Below are 24,675 nucleotides of genomic sequence, written 5' to 3'. Positions count from 1 at the left end.
TATTAACTTACAGACTTAATAAACAAACTTATGGTCACCACAGTGGAAAGGCTGGGGGGGGATGGACTCAGGGTTTGGGATTGGCATATGCACATCTGTTCCATGTGGTCACTGGGGACCTACTGTAGAGCATAGGGAATCTGTGACAATCTATATGGGAAAGGAATCTGAAAAAGAATGGATGTGTATATACCTGAATTATTCCATTGTACAGCAGAAATTAACATACTATTGTAAATCAACTATACTTTAACAAAATTTTTTAAAATTAAAAAAAATTTTTAACTATTAAACTGGATTTTTCTTTCCTATCCTGTGGTCCAATTTATTCTCCAGCCAGCACCACAGGAAACTGGCAAAAACAATCAGAGTAACAAGCTGATTTCACTTCCTATAACTTATTTCAGTTCTGTAAATTCTAATCCTGTGCATATGTAGTTATAAATCTGATTCAGGAATTGAGGGTTCAATACAGTGTTCCAACATTTCTGAGGGTATAAAGAAAAGAGAAGATGATGACATGACCATGGGTGATGTAAGAACTGGCTGTGGGCAGAAGCCGTTAGCCCAGCAGATAATGTGAAATCAGATTGCCAGTTTAGATTCAATTCATGAGAGCAAGGAGCTGTTGACATTTAAATCAAGGGTTCTCTTTAGTGCTTCGGAGCCCACCACAAATCCTTGCTTATTTTATGAGTGAGACTGCAGAGTGGAATGGAAAAAGAGGGATGAATTTCATACCAGTTAGTTTCTTTTTCTTTTTTTTTCTTTTTTTTCTCTTTTAGGCAGCATATGGAAGTTCCCAAGCTCGGGGTCGAATCAGACCTGCACCTGCTGGCCTACACCACAGCCACAGCAACACAGGATCCAAATCACTTCTGCAACCTATACCATGGCTCCCAACAACACCGGATCCTTAACCTACTGAGCAAGGCCAGGAATCAAACCCAAGTCCTGGTGTATATTAGTCAGGTTCTTAACCCACTGAGCCACAGTAGGAACTCACCCAATCCAGTTTTTCAACATGCGGCATTAAGCAACATTCCTAACTTCTCCCTCCTAGTCTGTTATCTCATCTATAAAGTGAGGACAATAAAACTCATTTACATGGCTGGTGTCAGCTTTAGACATAAAGCCCAGGGTTTGACACACAATAGCTGTTTCATAAATAAGAGCCTCCTTGATCTAAGCATCATAAAAGAGGCTTAACACCTTCCTAAAAAATGAAAGTTACTCCTCAACATTCTCACATTTAGAAAAGAAAATCTTATTTTAAAAGTACAACCATTAGTAGTTTTTAAAAAATTTTAGTGATATTTCCCAGGAGAATAGATGACAATCACACCATAATTTTCTAGAATCTTCCCCAGGATAGATAAATTTCAAATGTCATGCATATCTTCCCCCTGGAAAAACAAAATCCCATTGTTGTTTTTTGTTAGAATTCCCCACCAGATTTTTGTGGCCCCTCATGCATGGTATTTTGGACTTAAAGAAAAGCAGGAAATACTAGCCATCTCATTTGAGAAGCCATTCCTACCCGGATCTCAGTTTAAAATTTGCTGACTAACATCCCAGAGGCTTGGATACGACTCAAATACATCCCTGAAGTAAACGGGCCTCCCAACCTCCCAACTCAGCTTGTTTGCTCTCCCGAAGGACAGGACACAAGAATAGCCCTTGCTGATTAGGGAAGCATTTCCTGCCGCCCGAGCCAGGGACCTACCGGGAAGTGAGTAGAGGGTCCGGGCAGAGCTGCTGTTCTGCCTAGATGGCCCCTCCCCGCCCCAAGCAGCTAAGAAAGAATGTTTAGGAGTAACCTGGGTTCTGTCCCTGGGCTTCCGGAAAGCTGGAAAACAAGGAGAACGCGGAAGAATCAAGATAACCCAAAAGCAGATTTAAAAAAAAAAAAAAAAAGCCAAATGAATGCATTTCAATCCTGATAGATTTTTCTCTCACTCATACCAGCCAGCATCAATCACCGCAGGACTGTTTCAACTCATCGTTTCTCTTCTTTCATCATCTACATAAATTTAGTCTGATCTCTGGCATTTTCTTTTCCTCCTTTCTGAAAAATTTTTATGACAGTTGATTTACAATGTTCTGTCGATTTCTGCTGTACAGCAAAGTGACCCAGTCATACACATACACACACACACACAGTTTTTCTCATATTATCTTCCATCATGTTCTATCACAAGTGATTGGATATGGTTCCCTGTGCTAGACAGCAGGATCTCCTTACTTTTACTCATGCTTGTAAATACTGGTCACTCTGTACTTTGTCCCAATACTTTGCACAAAGGCCCCACAGGCCAACACGAATAATTGAGCAGACAGAGATACAACCCCACCTCTGAGTTTAGCCGAGTGCCCACTAAGACATCATACTGTTTTTCTCTCCATCTCCTGAATAATGGCTCAAAGGAAATGGTAGCTGGTGTATGTATATTTCAGCCTATACTGAAAGGAGAAAAATTTTTAAATGTTATACTTGCTGCCTAATTCTTTCAAGAAAGATTTCAGGGAGTTCCCGTCGTGGCGCAGTGGTTAACGAATCCGACTAGGAACCATGAGGTTGCGGGTTCGGTCCCTGCCCTTGCTCAGTGGGTTAACGATCTGGCGTTGCCGTGAGCTGTAGTGTAGGTTGCAGACGCGGCTCGGATCCCGCGTTGCTGTGGCTCTGGCGTAGGCCGGTGGCTACAGCTTCGATTCAACCCCTGGCCTGGGAACCTCCATATGCCGCGGGAGCGGCCCAAGAAATAGCAACAACAACAACAACAACAACAACAACAACAACAAAAAAAGAAAGATTTCATTACCATGGAGCCAGTTTTCATGATTTCATCCTCAGCAATGGACAAGAAGTGGAAAAATCTTCCCTCCCTAAGAACGCTTGGTGGATTTCACAAGGTGGTGCTAAGTAAATGCATGTGAGATTTTTTTTCTGACCCAAAAATAGAATGTAAGGAATATCTTCTCATTCAATGTAAAAATAATAACTTCCAGGAGAAATGTGGTCCAGGTGACGGAGAGGGTCATCCAAAGAGTTGGAGAAAGCCAAGTCCAAGACGATGAGGCTACGCTAGGGACACGTTCTGTCCCCGGTACGGGTTCACACACGCTCTCCCTGTTAACAGATGATGTCATGGCGACAGAGAAGCCTCAGACAGCTGCCCCCAAGGCCCCCCAGCTTTACAGAGCTAAGGGCCCACGCTCCTCACTCCTGCACTCTGCCACCTCGTGTCTCCAGGCAGATGGACTCTGTCGCCATTGCAGATTCAGCAGGTGCTGACATAGTGTTTTGCCAAGAGTAGTTTCCAGCCACTCACCTCAAAATCACCTGGACGTGTGACAACATGCCGATTCCCGGGCCCCATCTCACAGCGACTGATCTACAGGCTCTGGGCTTGGTGCCCAGGCAGCTTCTCTAACAATTCACAAGCAGCTTCCCATTCAAGAACCACTGCACTGAACTGTCCTCTTGCTGTAAACTGACCACTTGATCAAATATGAGGCCAAATTTCTAAATAATCCTTGGCGTTGCACCGCGTCATCATTTGTCAGTCAGCAAACATTCTTTGGGACTGTCTTCCTTGGAAAGTTCTGCGTGAATCTTGTGGCAGGAGGTGGGGAAGACAGCCACTGTCTGAAGATATTCTTTCTTTTTTTTTTTTTTTTTTTTTTTTTTTGCTTTTTAGGACCGTACCCGCAGCATATGGAGGTTCCCAGGCTAGGGGTCAAATCAGAGCTGCAGCTGCCAGTCTATGTCACAGCCACAGCAAGGCAGGATCCAATCCACATCTGCAACCTACACCACAGTGCACAGCAATGCTGGATCCTTAACCCACTGAGCAAGGCCAAGGATTGAACCCGCAACCTCATGGTTCCTAGTCGGATTTGTTTCCGCTGAGCCACAAGCAGGACTCCAAGATAATCTTATTTTAGCCATCTATCCCCAAAGCCATTCTCCTCACACAGCCTTTGGTTCACTTTCATCATGGCACTTAATTATAATTTGTATTTATTGGTTTGTTTGTTTTTCTGTTTATGTGTTTTGCCCATTGGACTTTAAGCTCTGCCTGAACAGGACAGTTGGCTTTAGTCACCACTGTGTCCCTAGGACGTGGGATAATACCTCATACACAGATACCACCCATCTTGTTGAAGGAATAAATGAATTAAAAAAAGAATGTCATTAGTTTTGTCGGGGAAGTGGGACATATTAAGTGACTATTTTAAGAGTAGGGAACAAAAAAGAGAAAAGAGGATGGAAATTGAGAACATTGTATATACACAACGTGGGGAATTCCAAGCACAAGCCATGCCATGGAAACAGATGGGGAGATGAGGAAATATGAGACATAGAAGGAACCCCAACTTTCCTTTTGTCAAGATCATGAAATGCACAAAGGGGAACAGCAGTCAGCAGGTGGACGACAGCCCTTGAGTGTCAGGCAGAGGTATGCTGTTACTTATTTGATAGGAAAGAAGAAGCCAGGAAGGGTGTTTTGAGTATGGTGGTCACTGGATTGGAGGTCTATGCAGCAAGCAGCAAGCAGCAGGGTCAGGGTGAACTGGAGGGAGGGGATTCTAAAGCTGGGAATTGAGGATGCTCTTTCTCTCACATCCCTTTCTGGTTCTGATCTCTCTGTTCCCCAAAATGTGGGCTGCAGAAGCTAAAACTGATCTTCTCAGAACATCTTGGAGGATAATCTGAGAAAAAGAATGTATATATATATATATATATATATATATATATATATATATATACACATATGTGTGTGTGTGTGTGTGTGTGTAACTGGGTCACTTGCACAGCAGAAATTGACAGAATATTGGACGTCAACTATAACAGAAAAAATAATAATCTTACCAAAACTAAACAAATACATAAAATTTGATCTTTTCCACTCAAGCAAACACTAGCTCTTTTCATCTTCACAACCTTATGAGAACAAATGCTTAAAAAAAAACCAAACGTGGTGAGAAGAGTGCCAGAAAGACCTACAACCCAGTAGAGTCTGGGAGCTTGAGGGAGGAGGTTCTTCATCTGTGCCTGCTTGTGGGGGCAGTGTGCCAGCCTCTTTGATGCTCCTGGAAAGACTCTGACTTCAGGCCAGACGTCGGGTGCCTGACCAGGACGGCGCCCAAGCCTTGGGTTCAAAAGGGGCATCCCTAGTGGATGGTGGCATCTTCTACTCTGAGCCCAGATTAATTCTCAGCATCCTTCTCAGCATGGGTTCTATCAGCACGGTCAGAACTAACAGAGAAAAGGTGGCTCATGGGACAAAAGCTATCTGCTATTCCAGATGTCTTCTTCAGGGTGCAAATTTGTCACACCCTCCCACCATCTGTTTAGAGTGGACTCTCTCATGATGTCTATAACCATGTGTGTCGTCCGCTTTTAAATCAGACTCTACAGAAATCAACTGATCACAATCTCATTTACCACTTCGCTTTCTTTTCATGTCATTACCTGTCAGGTACGTTTGCTCGTGGATCTCGGTGATACTCAAGAGTTCAGCATTTTGCTGTTGGCAGCTCTTCCTTGCCTGGTGCCACGTTAAAGCAGATTTGGAATTGATCTGGTAGGAAATGCTGGTCAGTGGATCTTTATTCCATAACCTCTCAATGCCCTCAACTGCAAAAGAAGTCAAAAGAAACGAGCAGCATTATGCATGGAAAGGACTTTCAGGGAATGGTATCTTTTAAGCAGTCTTGGCAGCATTATTGCCTATAGCCTTATATTTCTTTTCCTTTCTTTCTCTCTCTTATTCCTTTTTTGGTTGCACCTGCAGCATGCAGAAGTTCCCCATCCAGGGATCGAACCAGCGCCACAGCAGTGACCTGAGCCACAACAGTGACAACACTGGTCCTTAGCCTGCTGCGCCACCAGGGAACTCCTCTTTTTCTTTCTTTTACTTAGCATTAAAGTGATGCTGAGATTTTCTTCACTCCTGAAATGAAGAGGAAAGAGGGTTCGAAAGACTCCATCTCTTTCACGTGCCTGAGGAAAGGAAGGGAAGCAACACCTCTATTTTTCCACTAGGACATTTGAGAACAGATGAGTTGGGAAGTGAGGCAATTTCAAAGACTGAAAATAGCGATAACACCCCAACTTCCTTAATCTAGGTTGGGGGAAAAAAGGGAGAAGAGAAAATAAATGTGTCTTCTCTCAGCAATGGATATTTCGCCTGCACATTCTAGTTTGTTCTTTTCGGACCAAAGACACATGCATTAGGGGAGAATGTGATGGATTCCACAGACAGACTGACCAGTTCCTGCTTCCAGGCACTGTCACTCATTCATGATTTGACTTTAGTTAAATGGTTAACTTCTCTAATTTGCTTTGCTTTCCTTTCCTTTTCTTTTTTCTGTTTAGGGCAGCCCCTGTGGCATAGTGAAGCTCCTGTGTAGGGGTTGAATCAGAGCTGCAGCTGCAGGCCTGACCACAGCCACAGCAACATAGGATCCGAGCTGTATCTGTGACCTACACCACAGCTCATGGCAATGCCAGATCCTTTGCCCACTGAGCGAGGCCAGGGATCAAACCCCGATCCTCGTGGACCCTATGTTGGGTCCTTAACACATTGAGCCATAACAGGAACTCCAAGAGTCTCATTTTCTTACATCTAGAATGTATTAAATACAGGCAGCTAATGGCAATAGCTGACTGTTGGTTTTTCTTCTTTCAAAATAAAAAGTAATTATTTTAGCTTATTTTCTCCTTTGCTATTTCATGATTCCCCATATACTCTAGAAATTTGGTCATACGCTATGAAAGATCAATCATATAGATAGATAAATAGTATTGATAGCATTTTACATGTAAGAGCTTTGAGAAATGAGTCAACAATTAAATCTTTTTGTGTCTTCATGTTATAAAAATTTCTCTTTTGGGAGTTCCTAGTGCAGCTCAGCAGCTTAAGAACCCAATATAGTGTCCATGAAGATGTGAGTTCGACTCCTGGCCTTGCTCAGTGGGTTAAGGATCCAGCATTGCTGTAAGCTGTGGCATAGGTCACAGATTCGGCTCAGATGTGGTGTTGCTGTGGCTGTGGCGTAGGCCTCAGCTGCAGTTTTGATTTGATCCCCTAGCCCAGGAACTTCCATAGGCCACAGGAGTGGCCACAAAAAAAAAACAAAAAAACTCTTTTGTTTTTTTAATATTATAAAATTTGACTTATAAGGCATGTGAAAACATAATCCTTTCATTTCTTTGTAAGGAAGAGAGAAAAGATTCCATAACTTCTCAACACTTTTCAAATTCTCTGAGACGTATCCAGCTTGCTAAGAAATTGGACAGTTTTCCATGCACATATGGCCTACACTATATATTTGTATACAGCTTACACTCTGTATACACACACACAGCTTATACTCTACATATGCATATAGTTGTGATTCTTTGTATCTGACAGGGAAGTGACCTTTTTCTTATATGTACCACATAACAGTGATATGAAACTGTGGTCCATGAAACACTGAACAGGAAGAAAAATACATCAAAATTTCATTCAGGCAACAGCATAGAAATTTCTAAGACGTCTTAACTATAAAATTACACACACACACACACATGCATATATTTGAATTAGTAATGTTAACTTTAAAATCACCATAATCTTAATCTGAGGTCTTACTGGTTTAATGTCCAAATGGATACTTCTCTGTGTATGTGAGGTCATTCAAATGAGACTGGTTTGAGGTTTATTTGAAGAGGGAGATCTTTTCAAGAAATATTTTTTAGAAATTTGGAGTTTTCGCTTGTGATAAGGTAGAAAGCATGGGATATAAAAAAAAAAGAAGGGGTGATTTTCTCACCCAGAAATGAAGGAAAGGGATAAAAACAACCAAAGAAAGAAATGCAATTTGACTCTTCTCTCCACATAAAGAAAGTATATTTTGCATTTTAAATCAAGGAATTAAAACCTATTTTTCAATGAATGCATAGGCTTGCTGACGCTATATCTCCCCAAATTGTTCAAATTCCCACAGTAAGTTAGCAACTGATGTTGAAAGCTAAAATTGCAAACTACAGAGAACTGAGAGAAAGGGGTCTTTTCCTTTTCCTGTCCTCCCAATACTTGAAAATAAATGTCTAAATAGAAGGAAGACATTACAATAAACAATGCAAAGGACAATAAAGAGCATATACTTAAATGTTACTCGGTCAGCAGCTGAGACCTCATCTTCCTGTACTGCACCTGCTAGTTTAAGGTTAATGTAAAATAAAAATGTTCTTTTGAAAAGAACACAAAGCAAAGAAAATTAAATAGTTTGGGAAACTGCCAACCCTTTAACAAAGGTATGGAATGTATAAAATGTGCTTTAAAGGGGTAATGCATATTAAAATCAAATAGAGTTTTAAATTTCTGTGGCCACACCTGAGGCATGTGGAAGTTCCTGGGCCAGGGGGCGAATGGGAACTTTAGCTGAGGCCTACACCCCCGCCAGGGCCACACCGGATTCAGGCCACATCTGCAACCTACACTGCAGCTTGCGGCAACACCAGATCCTTAATCCACTGAGAGAGGCCAGGGATCGAACCTGAAACCTCACAGAGACAATACTGGGTCCTTAACCAGCTGAGCCCCAACAGGAACTCCTAAATTTCTAGTTATTTTACTTTTACAGTTAACAGGACAAAATATATAATTTGCTTTGTGCGGGGAGCCGAGAAAATGCAGGGACTCAAAAAAAAAGGAACTTGCCTGATGGCAGAAAAACCTGAAGGCAGGTTCCTAACCATGGAAGGCAGCTCACCTGAATGGTACAAGCCGAAGGTGGGCTTTTGGTCAGGAAAAAAGCTCACCTGAACAGTGCATGCCGAAGGTGGGCCTCTGATCAGAATGAAAGCCTGCCTGCACGGTACAAGCAGAGGGCAGGCCTCAGGTTACACAGCTCTTACTTTGACGTTGATGGGGAAGAATTGGGGCTTTCCTGGGAAAGCAATTTCCATGTTTGCACTGGAGAACATGGATTGTTTCTCGGGTGACCTAGTCTTTCCTGCTGTTTTATTTGTTATTCAGTTCTCCTCGGTCTTTCCTGATTATTTATTTATTATTCTTATTTCCCATTCCTATTTTCCTGTGGTGATTTGTGACTTAACAAAATTACAACAATAGTATAATAAAAATTTCATCCGGAAGGACTTTTCCCCTATTTAAATCAAAACTTAGTTAAAACATAGTGTTTATCTATTAATGAGTTATATAGTAAACTTTAGAGTTAGGATTTTAATGAGGTCCATAGAAGTTAGCCATATCTTATCCAAAAAACCTAGCTGTGAGATTTGTCTTTGATTTTAACAGCTTTTTAGTGATAGCTAGTTCAATTAAGTTGGTTTATATTTACTCACACTGTCTCCCTGCCATAACGCTTTGAAGATAAGCACCAGTCTACAAACAAAGTTTGTAAATGCTAAATTCTTGTGTATTATGGCCTCTTCAAAGTACTCACTAAGTTTAGTTAAGATAAAGATCTTAAAACAGGATGCATAGCTGCTGTACCAGGTAATAGTTAACCAATGTACTTTTAACACTGTAATGTAATCTATAGCGAAAAACTGTCTATATAATCATCTACTGTTGCCAATAAAATTTGAGCAGTCCCGCGCCCTGAAAGAAGGGACAAAGAGGCTGTCTCCGTATTGTACATTCCCCGACGCCGCATCCCTCTCCGACGGGGAAGTGCATGCTCCCTGGCCACCGCTGCTGGCCTCCGGCAGCTTTGGAAGACATACACTGGAAGTAACAAGACAAAAAGCGCATTCTAGAATATTCTCAGTTTATCCCTCCAACACACCTCTCCAAAGTAGTGAGTTACTTTTTATGATTAGTGACTGACCATTTGTCCTCCATTTAATGATTCATGAAATTAAATATTCATCCAACATAGCCTCTGTCAGTATCATCCAAGGGCAGGATGTTACAGTGGGGCCCATGAGATCCCTGGCCCCTAGAAACTCCATGCTCACCGAGTCAGCAAATAACCACTTCTACAAAGTCAAGGTAAAGGGTGCTCCTCAATCACTGAAAAGCAAGTATTGCTTTATCTTAGGGGGAAAAAAAAAGCTCATTTTTTTCTTCAGAGAAATAGTCTTCCAATATAGAGTTTAGATATCAATAATGGGATGTCTTCGTGGGAATCGAACCTTTGAAGGTTGTTATAAAAGAATTATAGAGTGGCTGTACCATTTTTTATTTTTATTTTTTTGTCTTTTTGCTATTTATTGGGCTGCTCCTGGCATATGGAGGTTCCCAGGCTAGGGGTCGAATCGGAGCTGTAGCCACCGGCCTACACCAGAGCCACAGCAACGCAGGATCCGAGCCGCGTCTGCAACCTACACCACAGCTCACGGCAACGCCGGATCATTAACCCACTGAGCAAGGGCAGGGACCGAACCCGCAACCTCATGGTTCCTAGTCGGATTCGTTAACCACTGTGCCACGACGGGAACTCCTTTTTTTTTTTTTTTTGTACCATTTTTTAAATTTGTTTTTGTCTTTTTGATAAAAGCCATTGCTTTTTTCAATTCAAGTCTAGTTGATTTACAATGTTGTGCCAATTTCTGCTGTACAGCATGGAGAACCAGTCATACGTATATACATGTTCTTTTTCTCATACTGTCTTCCACCATGTTCTAGCCCAAGAGACTGAATAGAGTTCCCTGTGCGGGGGGTGGGGGGGTGGGGGGAGAGAGAACTACGTTTACCTCACACAAGAATGAGAGAGTGGTTCCACTCTGGACTTGGGAAGCCTGTGAGTTTTTGTCTATATTCATGCAGAACAGAGTCCCTGTACTCAGAACTGAATGACACGGATCTAGGTGGGTAAGCAATTGAATGAATTTTTAGTGAGATGTTTGGGGATGAAAAATCACAAGGGATAAATAAGCATGACTCTTGGAATTCTGGCTTTAACTGAGCAAACCAAGATTTTTTTTTTTTTTTTTTTTTGGTCAATTGGACTGTGTTTTACAATCACGCTTGGAATATGGTGATGACACACGGATGGATGGTCCTGGAAGTGGTGGGTGACACTACTGCATTGCAGATGGCCTCATAACCATCCCAGAACATATCCAAGGCCCTGCCCCAGCACCCACCCCTTGGCAGGACAGCAGTAGAGACAGTTCTAGGTAACAGCAGAAAACAGGAGCTCTGTTCCACAGAGTCTAAAGTGCCAACAGGTCAGGGGGTAAGAAGTTCAGGGGAAGAAGAGAGGAGCTGGCAGTGGGAGGAGGATGTGGGGTGATGAGGAAAGGGAAGAAAAGAACTTTTCCTTCTCTGCCTTCTTCAGCTCCACTCCTGCCCCCCAATACAGGTGTCCTCTTCCACCCCAACCCCGAACCTGCGCCCTGATGCTTTGTTGATTCTTGGGTATGGAAAGGATGCCAAGAATTCATATGGCCTCTTCTCATGAATATAATGCAATGCCAACTCTTTTTCATCATCTCAGTAATACTTAAATTTTCATTTTAAAACTACTTCGGGCATAGAAATAACTCACTTCCATTGAAGCTATGGTTAATTAAATGATGTTCCTTTTAAATTTCAATTTAATTTAAATTTGCTTTAGGAATAGTAGCATTATTATCATTTTCACAGTGAGGAGTCTTTTTTTACACTGACACAAAATTTGGAAGCCCCTCATATCTCTCTCTCCCCATCACACTACATGCTGTGGGACTACTGAAATGTTTGATCTATACTTGATCTATGCATTAAGAGTTATAATTTAAGACAGGTAAATCAGGAACTCGTGCTGTGGTGCAACGGGATTGACGGCATCTTGAGAGCACTGGAACATAGGTTCGATCCCTGCCCCGGCACAGTGAGTCAAGGATCCAGTGTTGCTGCAGCTGTGACTTGGGTCACAACTGCAGCTCAGATCTGATCCCTGACCTGGGAGTTCCATATGCCGCAGGGTAGCCAGAAATGGGAAAAAAAAAAAAAGAAAAGAAAAGAAAGAAAGAAAAGAAAAGTAAGACAAATCTTTGGGAGTTTGGGATGTGGCATGCCCATCACTGGTATTAAATATATATTGCATCATGTACAGTATAAGTTGCCTTAAAGTCTTAAAAAATAACTGACAGTAACAGTAGAATTTGAATGAGAGAAGTAGTTAGTGATAAAACGGGGTCATTTGAAGCAGCCCAGGGCTGAGAATCAGAAGATTTGTGCTCTGGTCTTGAGCCAATAGGGATCACCCCCTCCGCTATAAGATGGGGACTGTGATATCTGTCCAGGATCATGGTGGGGTATCAAGAGAGACTACATGGGAGATAACTTGGAGAAAAAAATGTTCTAGATACATACAAGATCTTCTCACGACAGCGCCATACTAAACGTGCCCAAATTTTCTCGATGCTAAACTTACTTACATTTCAATGGACAATATCCAAATAGCTTATCGGTGTCATAATCCGTAGTGGTTCCACACCAGAGCCAGCCATCCGATCGCCCAGCCGTCGTGCAATCCGCGTACCACTTGTTTTCAAACTTGAATGGAAACGCACAGGTGGCCCCGTTGGAGTTGCCCAGGAGCGTGTACATGGCTGGAAAAGACACAGTGGTCTGCCCTGAGAATGTATATGCATCTTTTTTTCTTTTTTTAAAGTTTTATTGCAATAGAGTTGATTTACAAGGTTGTGATAATTTCTGCTGAACAACACAGGGATTCAGTTCTACATGGGCACACATCCATTCTCTTTCAGATTCTTCTCCCACACAGATTATCACAAAATATCAGGTAGGGTTCCCTGGGCTGTACAGCAGGTGCCCGTTGGCCAGTCATTCCTTATATCTCAGTGTGCATATGCCAACCCCAAACCTGCAGTCCTCCCTAGCACCCCTGTCTCCATTGGTAACCATAAGTTTGTTTTCAAGGTCTGTTTCTGCTGTGCAAATAAGTTTATTTTTATCCTTTTTTAAGATTCCACATGTAAGTGCTTTCATTTGATCTTTGCCTTTTACTGTCTGACTACCTTCACTCTAGGTTCATCCATGTTGCTGGAAATGGCATTATTTCATTCTTTTTTAATAGCTGAGTAATATTCCATTGTGTGTATGTAGCACAGCTCCTTTATCCATTGTAAATGAATCTTCTGAAGGTTGGCTTTCCAATCAGAAGGTCACTGTAAGAACTGGTCTTACTCAGATCATGCTTGATCCCCACACAGGGAATTCCTTTGTATTTCCCTTCTCTCTCGACCCCCATCTTTTGCTGGGTATGTACAGTTAGTCCTCAGGAATAACTCTAGTACCCCTTCTGTTCTGCTGTCTTTTGCAACAGATTTTTTTCTCTTTCCTCTCGTGAGCCCAAAGCAGTCAGCTCTATCGAAAACAACTTCGACTTCTGCATTTCCTCCAAATGGAGAAAGGTCATCCTTCCTCTTAGCATCATTGAATTACTGACTTTTTAGATTGAAAAAAATCACTGTGTAACCCAAATACACAGTCAATACATAAAGCCCCTCCCCTCCACTTGAGCCTGTCAACAATGGCTATGAGACAGGGTAGGAATACTGGCATAAATCTGGAATCCACAACATGGAAAGAAATCACTCAAAATCACTAGATACTATCTATAATCAATATTTATCTTTAAAAAAAAAAGTCTACACAGATGAAAATGGGAAACTCTACGTTCATCTAGAAAGGAAAATTGAAACAAATATAGAATCATTGTTTCGATGTTCCTTTGGCTTAAACCAAAAGGATTAGAGAAACTCAGATTATCATTGACAACAAAACTACTCACATAGCTAAATTCTCCAGTATGTTCAAAGTCTATCTTTTTGGGGATAACTTTCTGGGAAATAATAACCCTCTACACTGAAGCAGTCTTTTGCCACCTGTTGATAGTCAGAATTTTTTCTAGATAGGAATACTCTTTTCCTAATTAAGTTTCATAGATTCTATGACTTTAACAATTCTTTAAAGACATCTTAAACACCATTTAGATACTATAACGTTTGTAAAAACATATAGCACAGCACCTAACATAGATTAGGAGCACAAAAGATATGTTACTTACCTCCTCTCCTCTCCTTTGCTCTTTTTTTAAAATTTCATTATATTTATAGCTGGGCAACCATCATCCCAACCCAATTTTAGAACGTTTCCATCCCAAACCCCCAGTCCTTTACTTATTGTCATCCAGTCCACCTTAAAAACTAGGTTTATTTTCAAGTCCCTCAAAATTACAGTTTTGCCCACTACTTAGCTCTTAGCAACTTTAAAATGCTCTTAGCTTTTGTTTCACGAAGTTACGGGATTCATTTTCCAAAACTTAAATTGTGTGAGGAACATGCTGGATTTGTAATAATTATGTCATTCCTCCTTCATACGAAGAAAACCTGATAAAACAGCAGAGGGCTAGGGCACTATGCCAGCCAAGGAATTTTCAGAGCTCGATTCACTGATGTCAATCAGAGAAGGCTTTTTCAGAGCTAACTCCATTTACTCAACAAAGCACTGATGTGGTCCAAAGAACTAACCAGCCACCCCATCCACTTCACTAACAAATGATGTCACTGTACTCAATTTATTCTCTCTCTATTGTGGCCCAAATTCAGCTCTTCCAACTCTACAAAATATGATTCTATTGTTTGTTTAAAGTTTATTGAAGTAGAGTTGATGTCCAAGGTTGTGATAATTTCTGCCATATGAAAAAGTGATTCAGTTATACATGTACATACGTCTATTCTTTTTCAGATTCTTTCCCATATAGATCATCACAGAATATTGGGTAGAGTTTCTGGGCTCTACAGCAGGTCCCTGCTTAATCCTTGGCTTCAGACAGTTTTCTCCCCCATGTTTTCTTTCGAGAGACAAAGGTTCTATATAGACCCCCTCTGCATTGTTCTTACTTGTAACATATATTCCAATGAATAGATTCCAAGATCACTTTAGGGGGGTGAGGAGGCTAAAGGAATATTGGGAAGGAATATGCCAAGTCTTAGGAGAGAGAGTCAACAAACCATGTGTCTCCAATCACCCAGGTGTTCATAATAGACCTCTAGGCCCTTCCCCCAATATGCTAACAAATCTAGGTAAGATGGGACCTTGAGATCTGTATTTTTAACAAGTTCTCCAGATGATTCCTTAAGCCTATGAAAGCCTGAGAACCACGGTCCTAAATCCTAGGTATATTTTTTCAAAGCAAACAGAAGACCAGAAAGTGGGGGGCATGGTGAGGAAGGGACTACAGAACTTCAGCGATTTCTTTTAAAATAAAATGAGAATTCCAATCTCTGAGCACCAGTCCTGTGTTGAATTTCTCAGAACGATTGTCCCATCAATGAAATTTGACTCAGTCAATTTGGTTCACCCTTGTTGTCCCCTATAATTTGCCATCAAATTTCTCCTAAAATGTTGTGCTACTTAGGTTGACTCTTAGCTGCATTGTGTTTAATAAATGGCTTGGGATAACTTTCTGGGCCCTCCCTCTCCCTCCTCTTCAATTTTTTTTTTTTTTTTTTTGGTCTTTTTGCCTTTTCTAGGGACACTTCTGTGGCATATGGAGGTTCCCAGGCTAGGGGTCAAATTGGAGCTGCAACTGCTGGCCTACGCCAGAGCCACAGCAACTTGGGATCCGAGCCGCATCTGCAACTTACACCATAGCTCACGGCAACGCCGGATCCTTAACCCACTGAGCAAGGCTGGGGTTCAAACCCGCAACCTCATGGTTCCTAGTCGGATTCGTTAACCATGACACCATGACGGGAACTCCATCCCTCCTCTTCAATTTGCACTCTCTCCTCCTCTTTATTTAACATAGAAGGAAAGTGCAAAGCTGACAGGTCATCACCACGTAAAGAGCTGACCCTGACACTCTATGTCACCGCCATATGCTAAGTTCCACCCATTGTTCAGCCTCAGTAACAGAGCAATTTTGGAAAAAGGTAATCTCTTGCCCCACAAGGCAGGCTCTTTCTCTGACCTTGAGGTCATTCTAGATAACACTTCACAACAACCAAGTGTCCAAACCCGGAATGTGGTCATAACATCATCTGACACAAGAAGCCTTTGTCAAGGGCTTAGGATCTTTTTTGGTTTTGTTGTATCTTTCTCTGTGCAGCCACCAGAGAATGAAATTTGGCCAAGATGAGAGAAGACCAAATACTCTGATGTTATTTAACCTTCAGGAGCTGGAGGAACCAACCACAAAGAAAATGATTTTCTGTCCCACTGGTGCTACCACTTTCTAAAATAATGGACTGAACATGCTGTTAACTTATAAGCTAATTCCTCAGCTTTTCTAATTTTCCAATCATTACAGTCTCTAAATACCCATAAGGCAACAGATGAATTAGAAACATTTAGAAACTCAAATCATCAAGATTTCATTTTATGCAACCTGAATGGTTGAAAATGTTGTTCCACAGATCATCTGTTCGGAGTAACTTAAACTGAAGCAAAAGAAACATCTTGGAGTTCCCGCTGTGGCTCAGCAGAAACGAATCTAACTAGCATCCATGAGGATGCAGGTTCGATTCCTGGCCTCGCTCAGTGGGTTAAGGATCTGGTGTTGCTGTGAGCTGTGGTGTAGGTTGGAGACGTGGCTCAGATCCCATGGCGCTATGGCTGTGGTGTAGGCCAGCAGCTGTAGCTCCGATTAGACCCCTAGCCTGGGAACCTCCATATGCCGATGGCATGGCCCTAAACAAACAAACAAACATTTTGTTAATTTCAGTTATCACTGCAATTATACAATGTTAGATGGAGGACTTGGGTCAAAGATGATAGTAAAAATTCATTTTGAAAAACTGTAACCCATTGTTTAAAAAAGTCTTAGCAAAAGTTAAAAGAAATGTTTTCCATTAATTACCAAAAAAAACCCTAAAATTGCATTCAGGACTTTTTACCATATTTATTTACTGCCATGTTCTCACAGAACACAGTATAGTTCGAAACACAAAAGTCATTAAGTAACATTTCTAGTACAGATGAAACAAGGATATGCTAATTTTCTTGAATAAGTTTCCAACCAAACAGATGAGAAAGATTTGACAGAAAGGCAAAAAAAAAAAAAAAAAAAAAAAAATCCACGCTCCTTACCTTCATAACCTCGAGAGCATAGATCATCTGTGGTTCCATAAACCTTCCATCTGCTCCATAAACCGGATCCCTTGTAAAGCATAATATTCTTTTCTTGTCTATTGCCATAGTTAAAAAATATATCTTCTCCCTTGATTCCCAAAAGTGTGTCATTTCTGCATTCCCATTTCTGAAATTCACTCTTGGAGTCACAGGCATATAGAGTGACGGGAACCCAGTCGGTTTTTGAGGGCACCCCTAAGCACAATTTAAAGGCAACACTCATAATCTGAGATTCAGACACCCAGCGGAATTTCTGGGCCTCATTGTCCTGGTTGCAAACTGCAGTTTGGACTGAGCTGGGACTTAATGCTTCCACACAGCGCTTGTGATCTTCATTGTATATCAAAAACTGCCTAGTGTCTGTTTGAAAAAAAGAAGAAAGAATGGTTGCGTAAGTGGTTACATACAACAAAGACAACATTTTAGGTCAAAAGTGTCTGGTGTTTCCATTTCCCGAAAGACCTCTCATCATAGGAAAAGGGGTGAAATTGACTTTGCCTGGGCCAACTCAGCTCCCTCTGGTGGAAGCGGGGGAGCTGAAGGTGGAGAGAGTCTGGGTTGGAGGAGCCTCTCTTGGGGAGCAGTAATTGGCTGGACATCTTCAAGTCATGGCCTCATTCAGACAAGGAATCTCACGAAAAGACTTAAATGCCTTAAATGTGCACGTGATTGCAGCAGAGTCAACAGAAAAGGTAGACAGCAAGGGAAGAAATAACCCCCACCTGAGAAAAGCAAGTTTGGGGATGAATACAATAAGCTATCAAATTAAATACGAGTTGATCCTGGAAGAAAATTTTGAAGTCTGACTCTCCCTGTCCCTCTGTGAGGTGGATGAAACTTGTGTAGACGGATTCTAATCATAGGATGGGGAAGGTTTTTTGCATTTCAAAAAATTTTATTTTAGGAAATTGTACCTTCATTTAATGGCCAGCAAATCTGTGAACCAAATGTTTTCTGGGTGGCCCAGATCTGGGCAACCGAAGTTTTTTGGCTTTGTTTTTGTTTTTGTTTTCCCACCCAACTATAGGTAACAAAGATCTTTCTTGTCATTGGCACATTCAATCTAACCTTTGTATAACAAAAAGATACAAAAATGCATTTGAAAGTGTAATTTTTTTTTTGGCCGCACCTGTGGCATGTGGAAGTTCCCAGGCCAGGAATCGAACCTGCACCACACCAGAGACCTGACCTACTGCAGTGACAACAGCAGATCCCTAACCGGCTGCAACACAGTGGAACTCTGAAGTTGTAACAGTTTGTGACGTTTGCAGTGAAGGTTGAATAAATATATGTTTTTATATCATTTAAGGTAATATTTATCAGAGCAACTTCACAAATAAGAATATCTTTTTTGTACTTTGAGGCTGGTACTTTATTTTATTTTTTATTTTTGTCTTTTTGTCTTTTTTTCAAGGGCCGCATCCACGGCATGTGGAGGTTTCCAGGATAGAGGTCGAATCAGAGCTGTTGCTGCCATCCTACACCACAGCCACAACAACACCAGATCTGAGCTGAGTCTGCAACCTACACCACAGCTCACGGCAATGCCAGATCCTTAACCCACTGAGCGAGGCCAGGGATCGAACCCGCAACCTCATGCTTCCTAGTTGGATTCGTTTCCACTGCGCCACGACAGGAACTCCCCAAGGGGCTGGTACTTTAAATAAACATGTATAGATGATTTATGCTTATAGTACGTAGCTGCTAGCTGGCAAAACTCAACTTCCTCTTGCAAAAAAAAAAAAAAAAAGAGAGAAAGAAAGAATAAAAAAGAGCTGGTAAGCATATTTTTTGTTCTTTCAGTCACAACTGAATTCATATTTGATCATGTAAAGGTTTTTCTTTTTCTTTTAACTGTCATACCCCAGGCATGTGGAAGTTCCTGGGCCAGGGGTCAAATCAGAGCTGCAGCTATGGCCTATACCACAGAAAAGGCAACACCATATCTAAGCCACTACACCACAGCTTTCGGGAACATCAGATCCATAACCCACTGAGCCAGGCTAGGAATCAAACCCACATCCTCATAGATACAGCATCGGGTCATTAACCCACGGAACCACAACAGAAACTTCCCTTTTGTGTATTTTTTAATAGACAAATGAAAACAACTATTTTGTTTTTGTGGCGCAAATATAAATTAACACTTTTTGAGACATTTGACTGAATTCCTTTTCCTTAAGTGGTTCTTTCAAAACAAGCTGGTAGAGTATTATAGATGTTTGAGGGTCTGGCTAACTGAGCTTGCTTGTTTTTATTACAGTTGATTTCACTTCAATTTATTTTTAAAACTTATTTTGTTGAAATATAGGTGATTTACCATGTGTAAATTTCTACTGTACAGCAAAGTGATTCAGTTTTTCATATGTACACATTCTTTTCTTTTTCAAGTTCTTTCCATTATTTTGGGATTTCTTTTTTTTTTTTTTTTTTTTTTTTAGGGCCTCACTTGCAGCATGTGTGAGTTCCAAGGCTAGGGACTGAATAGGAGTTGCAGCTGCCAGTCTACACGACGGCCAGAGCAACACAGGATCCTTAACCCAGTGAGCGCAGCCAGGGATCGAACCTGCATCCTCCTGGATATGCTAGTCATGTTCGTTACCACTGAGCCACAACAGGAATTCCATTTCCATTATGGGTTTGGCTTTTGTTTGTTTGGTTTGGTCTTGGTTTTGGTCTTTTTGTCTTTTTAGGGCCGCACCCGCAGCATATGAAGTTTCCCAAGCTAGAGGTCCAATCGTAGCTACAGCCACTAGCCTACACCACAACCACGGCAATGCAGGGTCCAAGCCGCAACTGTGACCTACACTGAAGCTCACAGCAATGCCAGATCCTGAACCCACTGAGTGAGGCCAGGCATCGAACCCACGTCCTCATGGACAGTAGTCGGCATTTGCTAACTGCTGAGCTACAATGGGAACGCCTATTTCCATAATAGTTTATCTCAGGATATTGAATAGAATTCCCTGGGCTATGAAGTAGGATCCTGTTTATCCACTTTATGTAAATAAGAATTTGCATCTGCGAATCCCAATTGTACTGTACAGCAGATCGGGTCATCCCAGTGAAATTATCAAAGAAATCATGGTGCCACTAAAGCACTTTCACAAGCCAAATGCTGTTTACTGTTCTCAGCACCCCTGTGGGGTTAGCATCACTTACACTCTGAGATCAGTCTTGGACCATCAACTTAGAGGTCATGATAGATCTTTGCCTTAAGAGTTAAAGTTCTCCTCTGCCCTCTGTTCTCTCTATGTTCTTGGCCATGCTTCTTAGTGGCCTCTTGCCTCTGTCTTGCCTGGGTTCCTAATTCAGTGCAACTATGAACCCCTGCGGTGCTCCCTTGGCTGGGTTCCTCATTTCTGCTGGTTTGATTTCTTGGAATCGGGCCTCACTAGCTTCTGAATTCAGAACATCTGCTTCTGCTGGCATCTCTGGAGCTGACTCTGTCCACAGAACATTCGCTGTTCTGCCAGTCTCCTCTCGCCTAGCTGAAGGCCTTCCCAAGACTGATCTTGGTGTGGCAGAATGAGTAACTCTACGTGTTGGGAATAACTTTAAAACGTTTATGTTGTTCATAGTAAAACCCATGGAAGAAGTAAATAGAATGTTCTCAAAAAAGCAGTTACTCTGATAATGTACCACACACAAACATAAATCGTCTAATCTAAAAAGGTACTGAACTCTGAAAATGTAGCCGCAGCTATGTGTAGACTCAGCTATATTGCCCTCTCCATTTAATTCAGGTTGGTAATAAATATTCCACCATTATTTTCTTATCCAGACCTACTTTCCACATTCCACGTCGTTTTGCTCACTATCATCTCAAATATAAATCCATCTTCCACCTCCTGTTTCAGCCATTTGATTGTATTGCTGAGCGGTCAACACGTATTAACTGTCTAAATTCAGTCAACAAACCAATTGTTAAGCAGCCATTTAAGGTAAGGTGCTTGGAAGTCTTTATGCATGAGTAGTGTCCTCTTTCTGAGGTTTTTTATACTTGCTTGATTTCTATTTCATGCCCTTAATTTTCATTGGTAGTCCCATCTTAACTTTACTCTAAATGGCACTTAATGAGCAAACATCCAATATTCTCTTTTCCATTAACGGCACCATCAACCATCCAGATCTATAAGCCAAAAACCTAGGACTCATCTAGATCCCCAGCTTTCCTTCACTTTCTAGGACAAAAGTAGAATCTGTTGGCTTTACCCAAAAATATGCCATGATGGTAACTCTTATGTGCAAGATTGGCTAGGTCATGGTATTCAAATATTTGGTCAAACACCAGTCTGGATGTTCCCATGAAGATTGTTTTGAGAGGTTTTTTAAATCAGCGGACTTTTAGGAAAGCAGATAACGCTCCCTACTCTAGGTGGGCCTCTTCCAATCAGTTGAAGGCCTTCAGAGAAAACAGACTGAAGTCCCCTGAGGAAGAGGAACCTCTATCTCCAAACTGCCTTTGGACCTGAACTTCAATATCAACTCTTTCTTGAGTCTCCAGCCTGCCAGCCTACTCCTGTAGATTTTGGACCTGCCAGCCTTGACAAGTGCATGAGCCAATCCCTTAAAATAAATATCTCCCAAAAGATATTGATAGATGAGAGATAGAAAGATAGATGAGAGATAGATAGATAGATAGAGAGAGAGAGAGAGAGAGAGAGAGAGAGAGAGATGATTGGGAGAGAGATAGGTAGGTATATAGAGGTAAAGTGAGATACACACACACACACACACACACACACACACACACATCCCACTGATTCTATTTTGCTGGAGATCCTCAACTAACACATATATCCCAATCCATTTTTTCTCTCCATCCACTGCCACCACCCCATACCAAGCCGCCATGGTCTTGCTCTGATCTTTCTCTCTTTGAAATGACATCATCAACCAAGATAACACCAGATCTCCCAGTTTCTCATGTGAGATGGGCTTAATGTGTCACCTGACTCCAAACTGCAAAACCTACCTAATGCAATGGAAGGTGTCTACTTAGCTATAGAAAAGAGACAGACTTCTCTCTGATTTTGCAATCTCTTTAGCAGATTACCAATGCAGACTACATTCTTCTTGAATACTTATTCAGTAATAAAATTATTTTCTTTTTCTTCTACTTCCATGGAGAGGTTTTATCATATATATTTTTGGTTCCATCCATGGCACAAAGAAGTTCCCAGGTCAGAAAATGAATCCACACCACAGCAGTGACCCAAGCCATAGCAGTGACCACACTGGGTCCTTAACCACTAGGCCTTTGGGGAAATTCTGGGGAGGTTTTCCAGGTTGGAAGAGACATTGTTTTTTATTCCATGTCTTCCCAAGTTAAGACTCCTCAAGAATACCACTGCCCACAGGAAAAAAACCCTCCAGTCTCTATGTCACTGTTCATGACCAGCCTGGCTATCCCCTGCCCTCACGTCTTCCCAAGCTCGCTGTCACTCACCACTTTCCAGCCACAAAGCCTTTCTGTTCCTCAAGCATTTTAAGTCATTTTCACTTAGGAAATTTCACATTTCAAGTTCCCTCTTCTTCGAACACTCATGAATATTCCAACTCAAGTGCCAACTTCTTAGTGGGCTGACTGTCCTAATTTTACTCTTTTATTTTCTATGTAATATTCATAACCATCTTGAAATATATATTTTTAAAAATTTATTGACTTATGCTTTGTGTCCCTCCTGGAATGTACGTCCCCTGAATAGAAAGACTTATCTTTCCTGTCCAGTGCTAGAGTCTCTCTCTTCAGAGCATAATAGCCTCCCAACAAATATTAGTTGAATGAATAAAAGAAGCATTATTAAATCTGAAGCATCTCCTGACTGGTAACCCAGACACACTGTTTCATTTAATGTCTGATTAATGATCAGGGGTCTATTTCATATGATTTTTCCCTTGAAAGTCTATTTTTACTGAAGCACAATTTAATGTCTGATTAATGATCAGGGGTCTATTTCATATGATTTTTCCCTTGAAAGTCTATTTTTACTGAAGCACAATTTATAAATGTTTATACTCATGAAAGGAATACTTGGAAGTGAAAAGCTTCTATTTCGATACAAACTTATCTATTCTTGTTTCCTTTATTTATCTTTGCCATTTAGGAAGCAGTGCAAGTTTGATATAGCTTTTGCCAGACAATACAAGGAAATGTAAAATTATCTCTTTATGGTCCTGCCTGCATACATTATTTTTCTCCTTAACTAGTTGACATGTAGTCTTGCTTTTATCACTGTCCCCGTGCAATGTCTCTGATCTAAAATGTCACACTTCTTCCTCTGAAAGTGTTTCAAGACCTTGACCGAAAGGCAGCTTGGAGCCTTTTGGCCACTCTGAACCAGGATGCTGTTGTAATCTGGATAAACATTCCATTTCGTTTTCTATGTTAGAGTGTTTGTGACAGAAATATTGCAAAGCTGAACCAATGAGGACAGATGGCACTTCCAACATCAGAAATGGATCTACGGAATTGAGGAGACCCTCCTTCCCTATTACCAATCTCAATCTTACTAATCGCACACTGATTTTTCAACAAATAGATGCCAGGTGCCATGCCAGTGACAATGCAAAGACAAACCCCACCACACACAGCCTGCACTTCAAGGGCAGAAATACCAAAGGTCAAAAAACATTTCAGAAGGAAGCAAGAAGTTTCAACCCCAAACCTCAGGTTAAAACAACTGAAAGAGTTCCCCTGGTGGCTCCGCAGGAACAAGCCTGACTAGTATCCATGAGGGTGCAAGTTCGATCCCTGGCCCCGTTCAGTGGGTTAAGGATCCAGCAGTGCTGGGAGCTACGGTGTAGGTTACAGACGCAGCTCGGATCCCGAGTTGCTGTGGCTGTGGTGTAGGCCAGCAGCTACAGCTCCGATTTAACCCCTAGCCTGGGAACTTCCCTACACTACGGGCGCAGCCCTGAAAAAAACAAGGAAAGAAAGAGAATGAAACCTAGATAGCCAATATCACAGGTATGAATGTTCTTCTGAGCACATTTTAACAGTTTAAGATTATAACATCGAGCAAAAGTAATTAAATTTCTAAACTTCCTGGGAAAGCAAGTTATTAAAGGACGCTCTGGAGCTGTCACTGTTATATATTTACTTAAACATCTTTCGGCTTTCCCTACTATCAATAAATAAAATGCCAACGTGAAGACATAAAAGTTAATAACTTCTGGAGCTTCCTGGTGGCCTAGCGGGTTAAGGATCACCATGGTCACTGCCGTGGCACATGTTCGATCCCTGGCCCTGGGAACTCCCACATGATACAGGCACGGCCAAAAAAGTAAAAGAGCTAATAATATCTGAAAGATAGAGAAGCTGGATGAGAGGAAAACTAGCTGGTATTTTGTAACAGATGCTGCCAGAATCATTTCTTTGTGCCTTTTGCCATTTCAGTGAGGACCAGCCCCACTCCCCAGTGGAAACACCACATCTCTGGACCTGGGGGCGTTTTCTGGCCATCAGAGCCCCCTTTGCACACTGCGAAGACCAGAACAGTCAGAGAACTCAAGCCTCCTAGGAGCAGCCCTTCACCAGTGACCAATGCATCATGAG

The 24,675-nt window shown here is 41.6% G+C and overlaps 1 protein-coding gene across 1 annotated transcript in view; it reads right to left on the bottom strand.

Annotated features, from left to right (window-relative positions):
- MRC1 (mannose receptor C-type 1) overlaps positions 1 to 24,675 on the bottom strand; it is a 118,809-nt gene that overhangs the window by 86,415 nt on the left and 7,719 nt on the right. Inside the window, 3 exon segments of the mRNA NM_001255969.1 lie at positions 5,480 to 5,644; positions 12,392 to 12,565; positions 17,073 to 17,474. Of these exon segments, the coding sequence (NP_001242898.1) occupies positions 5,480 to 5,644; positions 12,392 to 12,565; positions 17,073 to 17,474 (741 nt within the window).

Source organism: Sus scrofa, chromosome 10 (assembly GCF_000003025.6).
Source record: "Sus scrofa isolate TJ Tabasco breed Duroc chromosome 10, Sscrofa11.1, whole genome shotgun sequence".
Classification (NCBI taxonomy): Eukaryota; Metazoa; Chordata; class Mammalia; order Artiodactyla; family Suidae; genus Sus; species Sus scrofa.
This window is presented reverse-complemented; position numbering and strand designations above follow the sequence as displayed.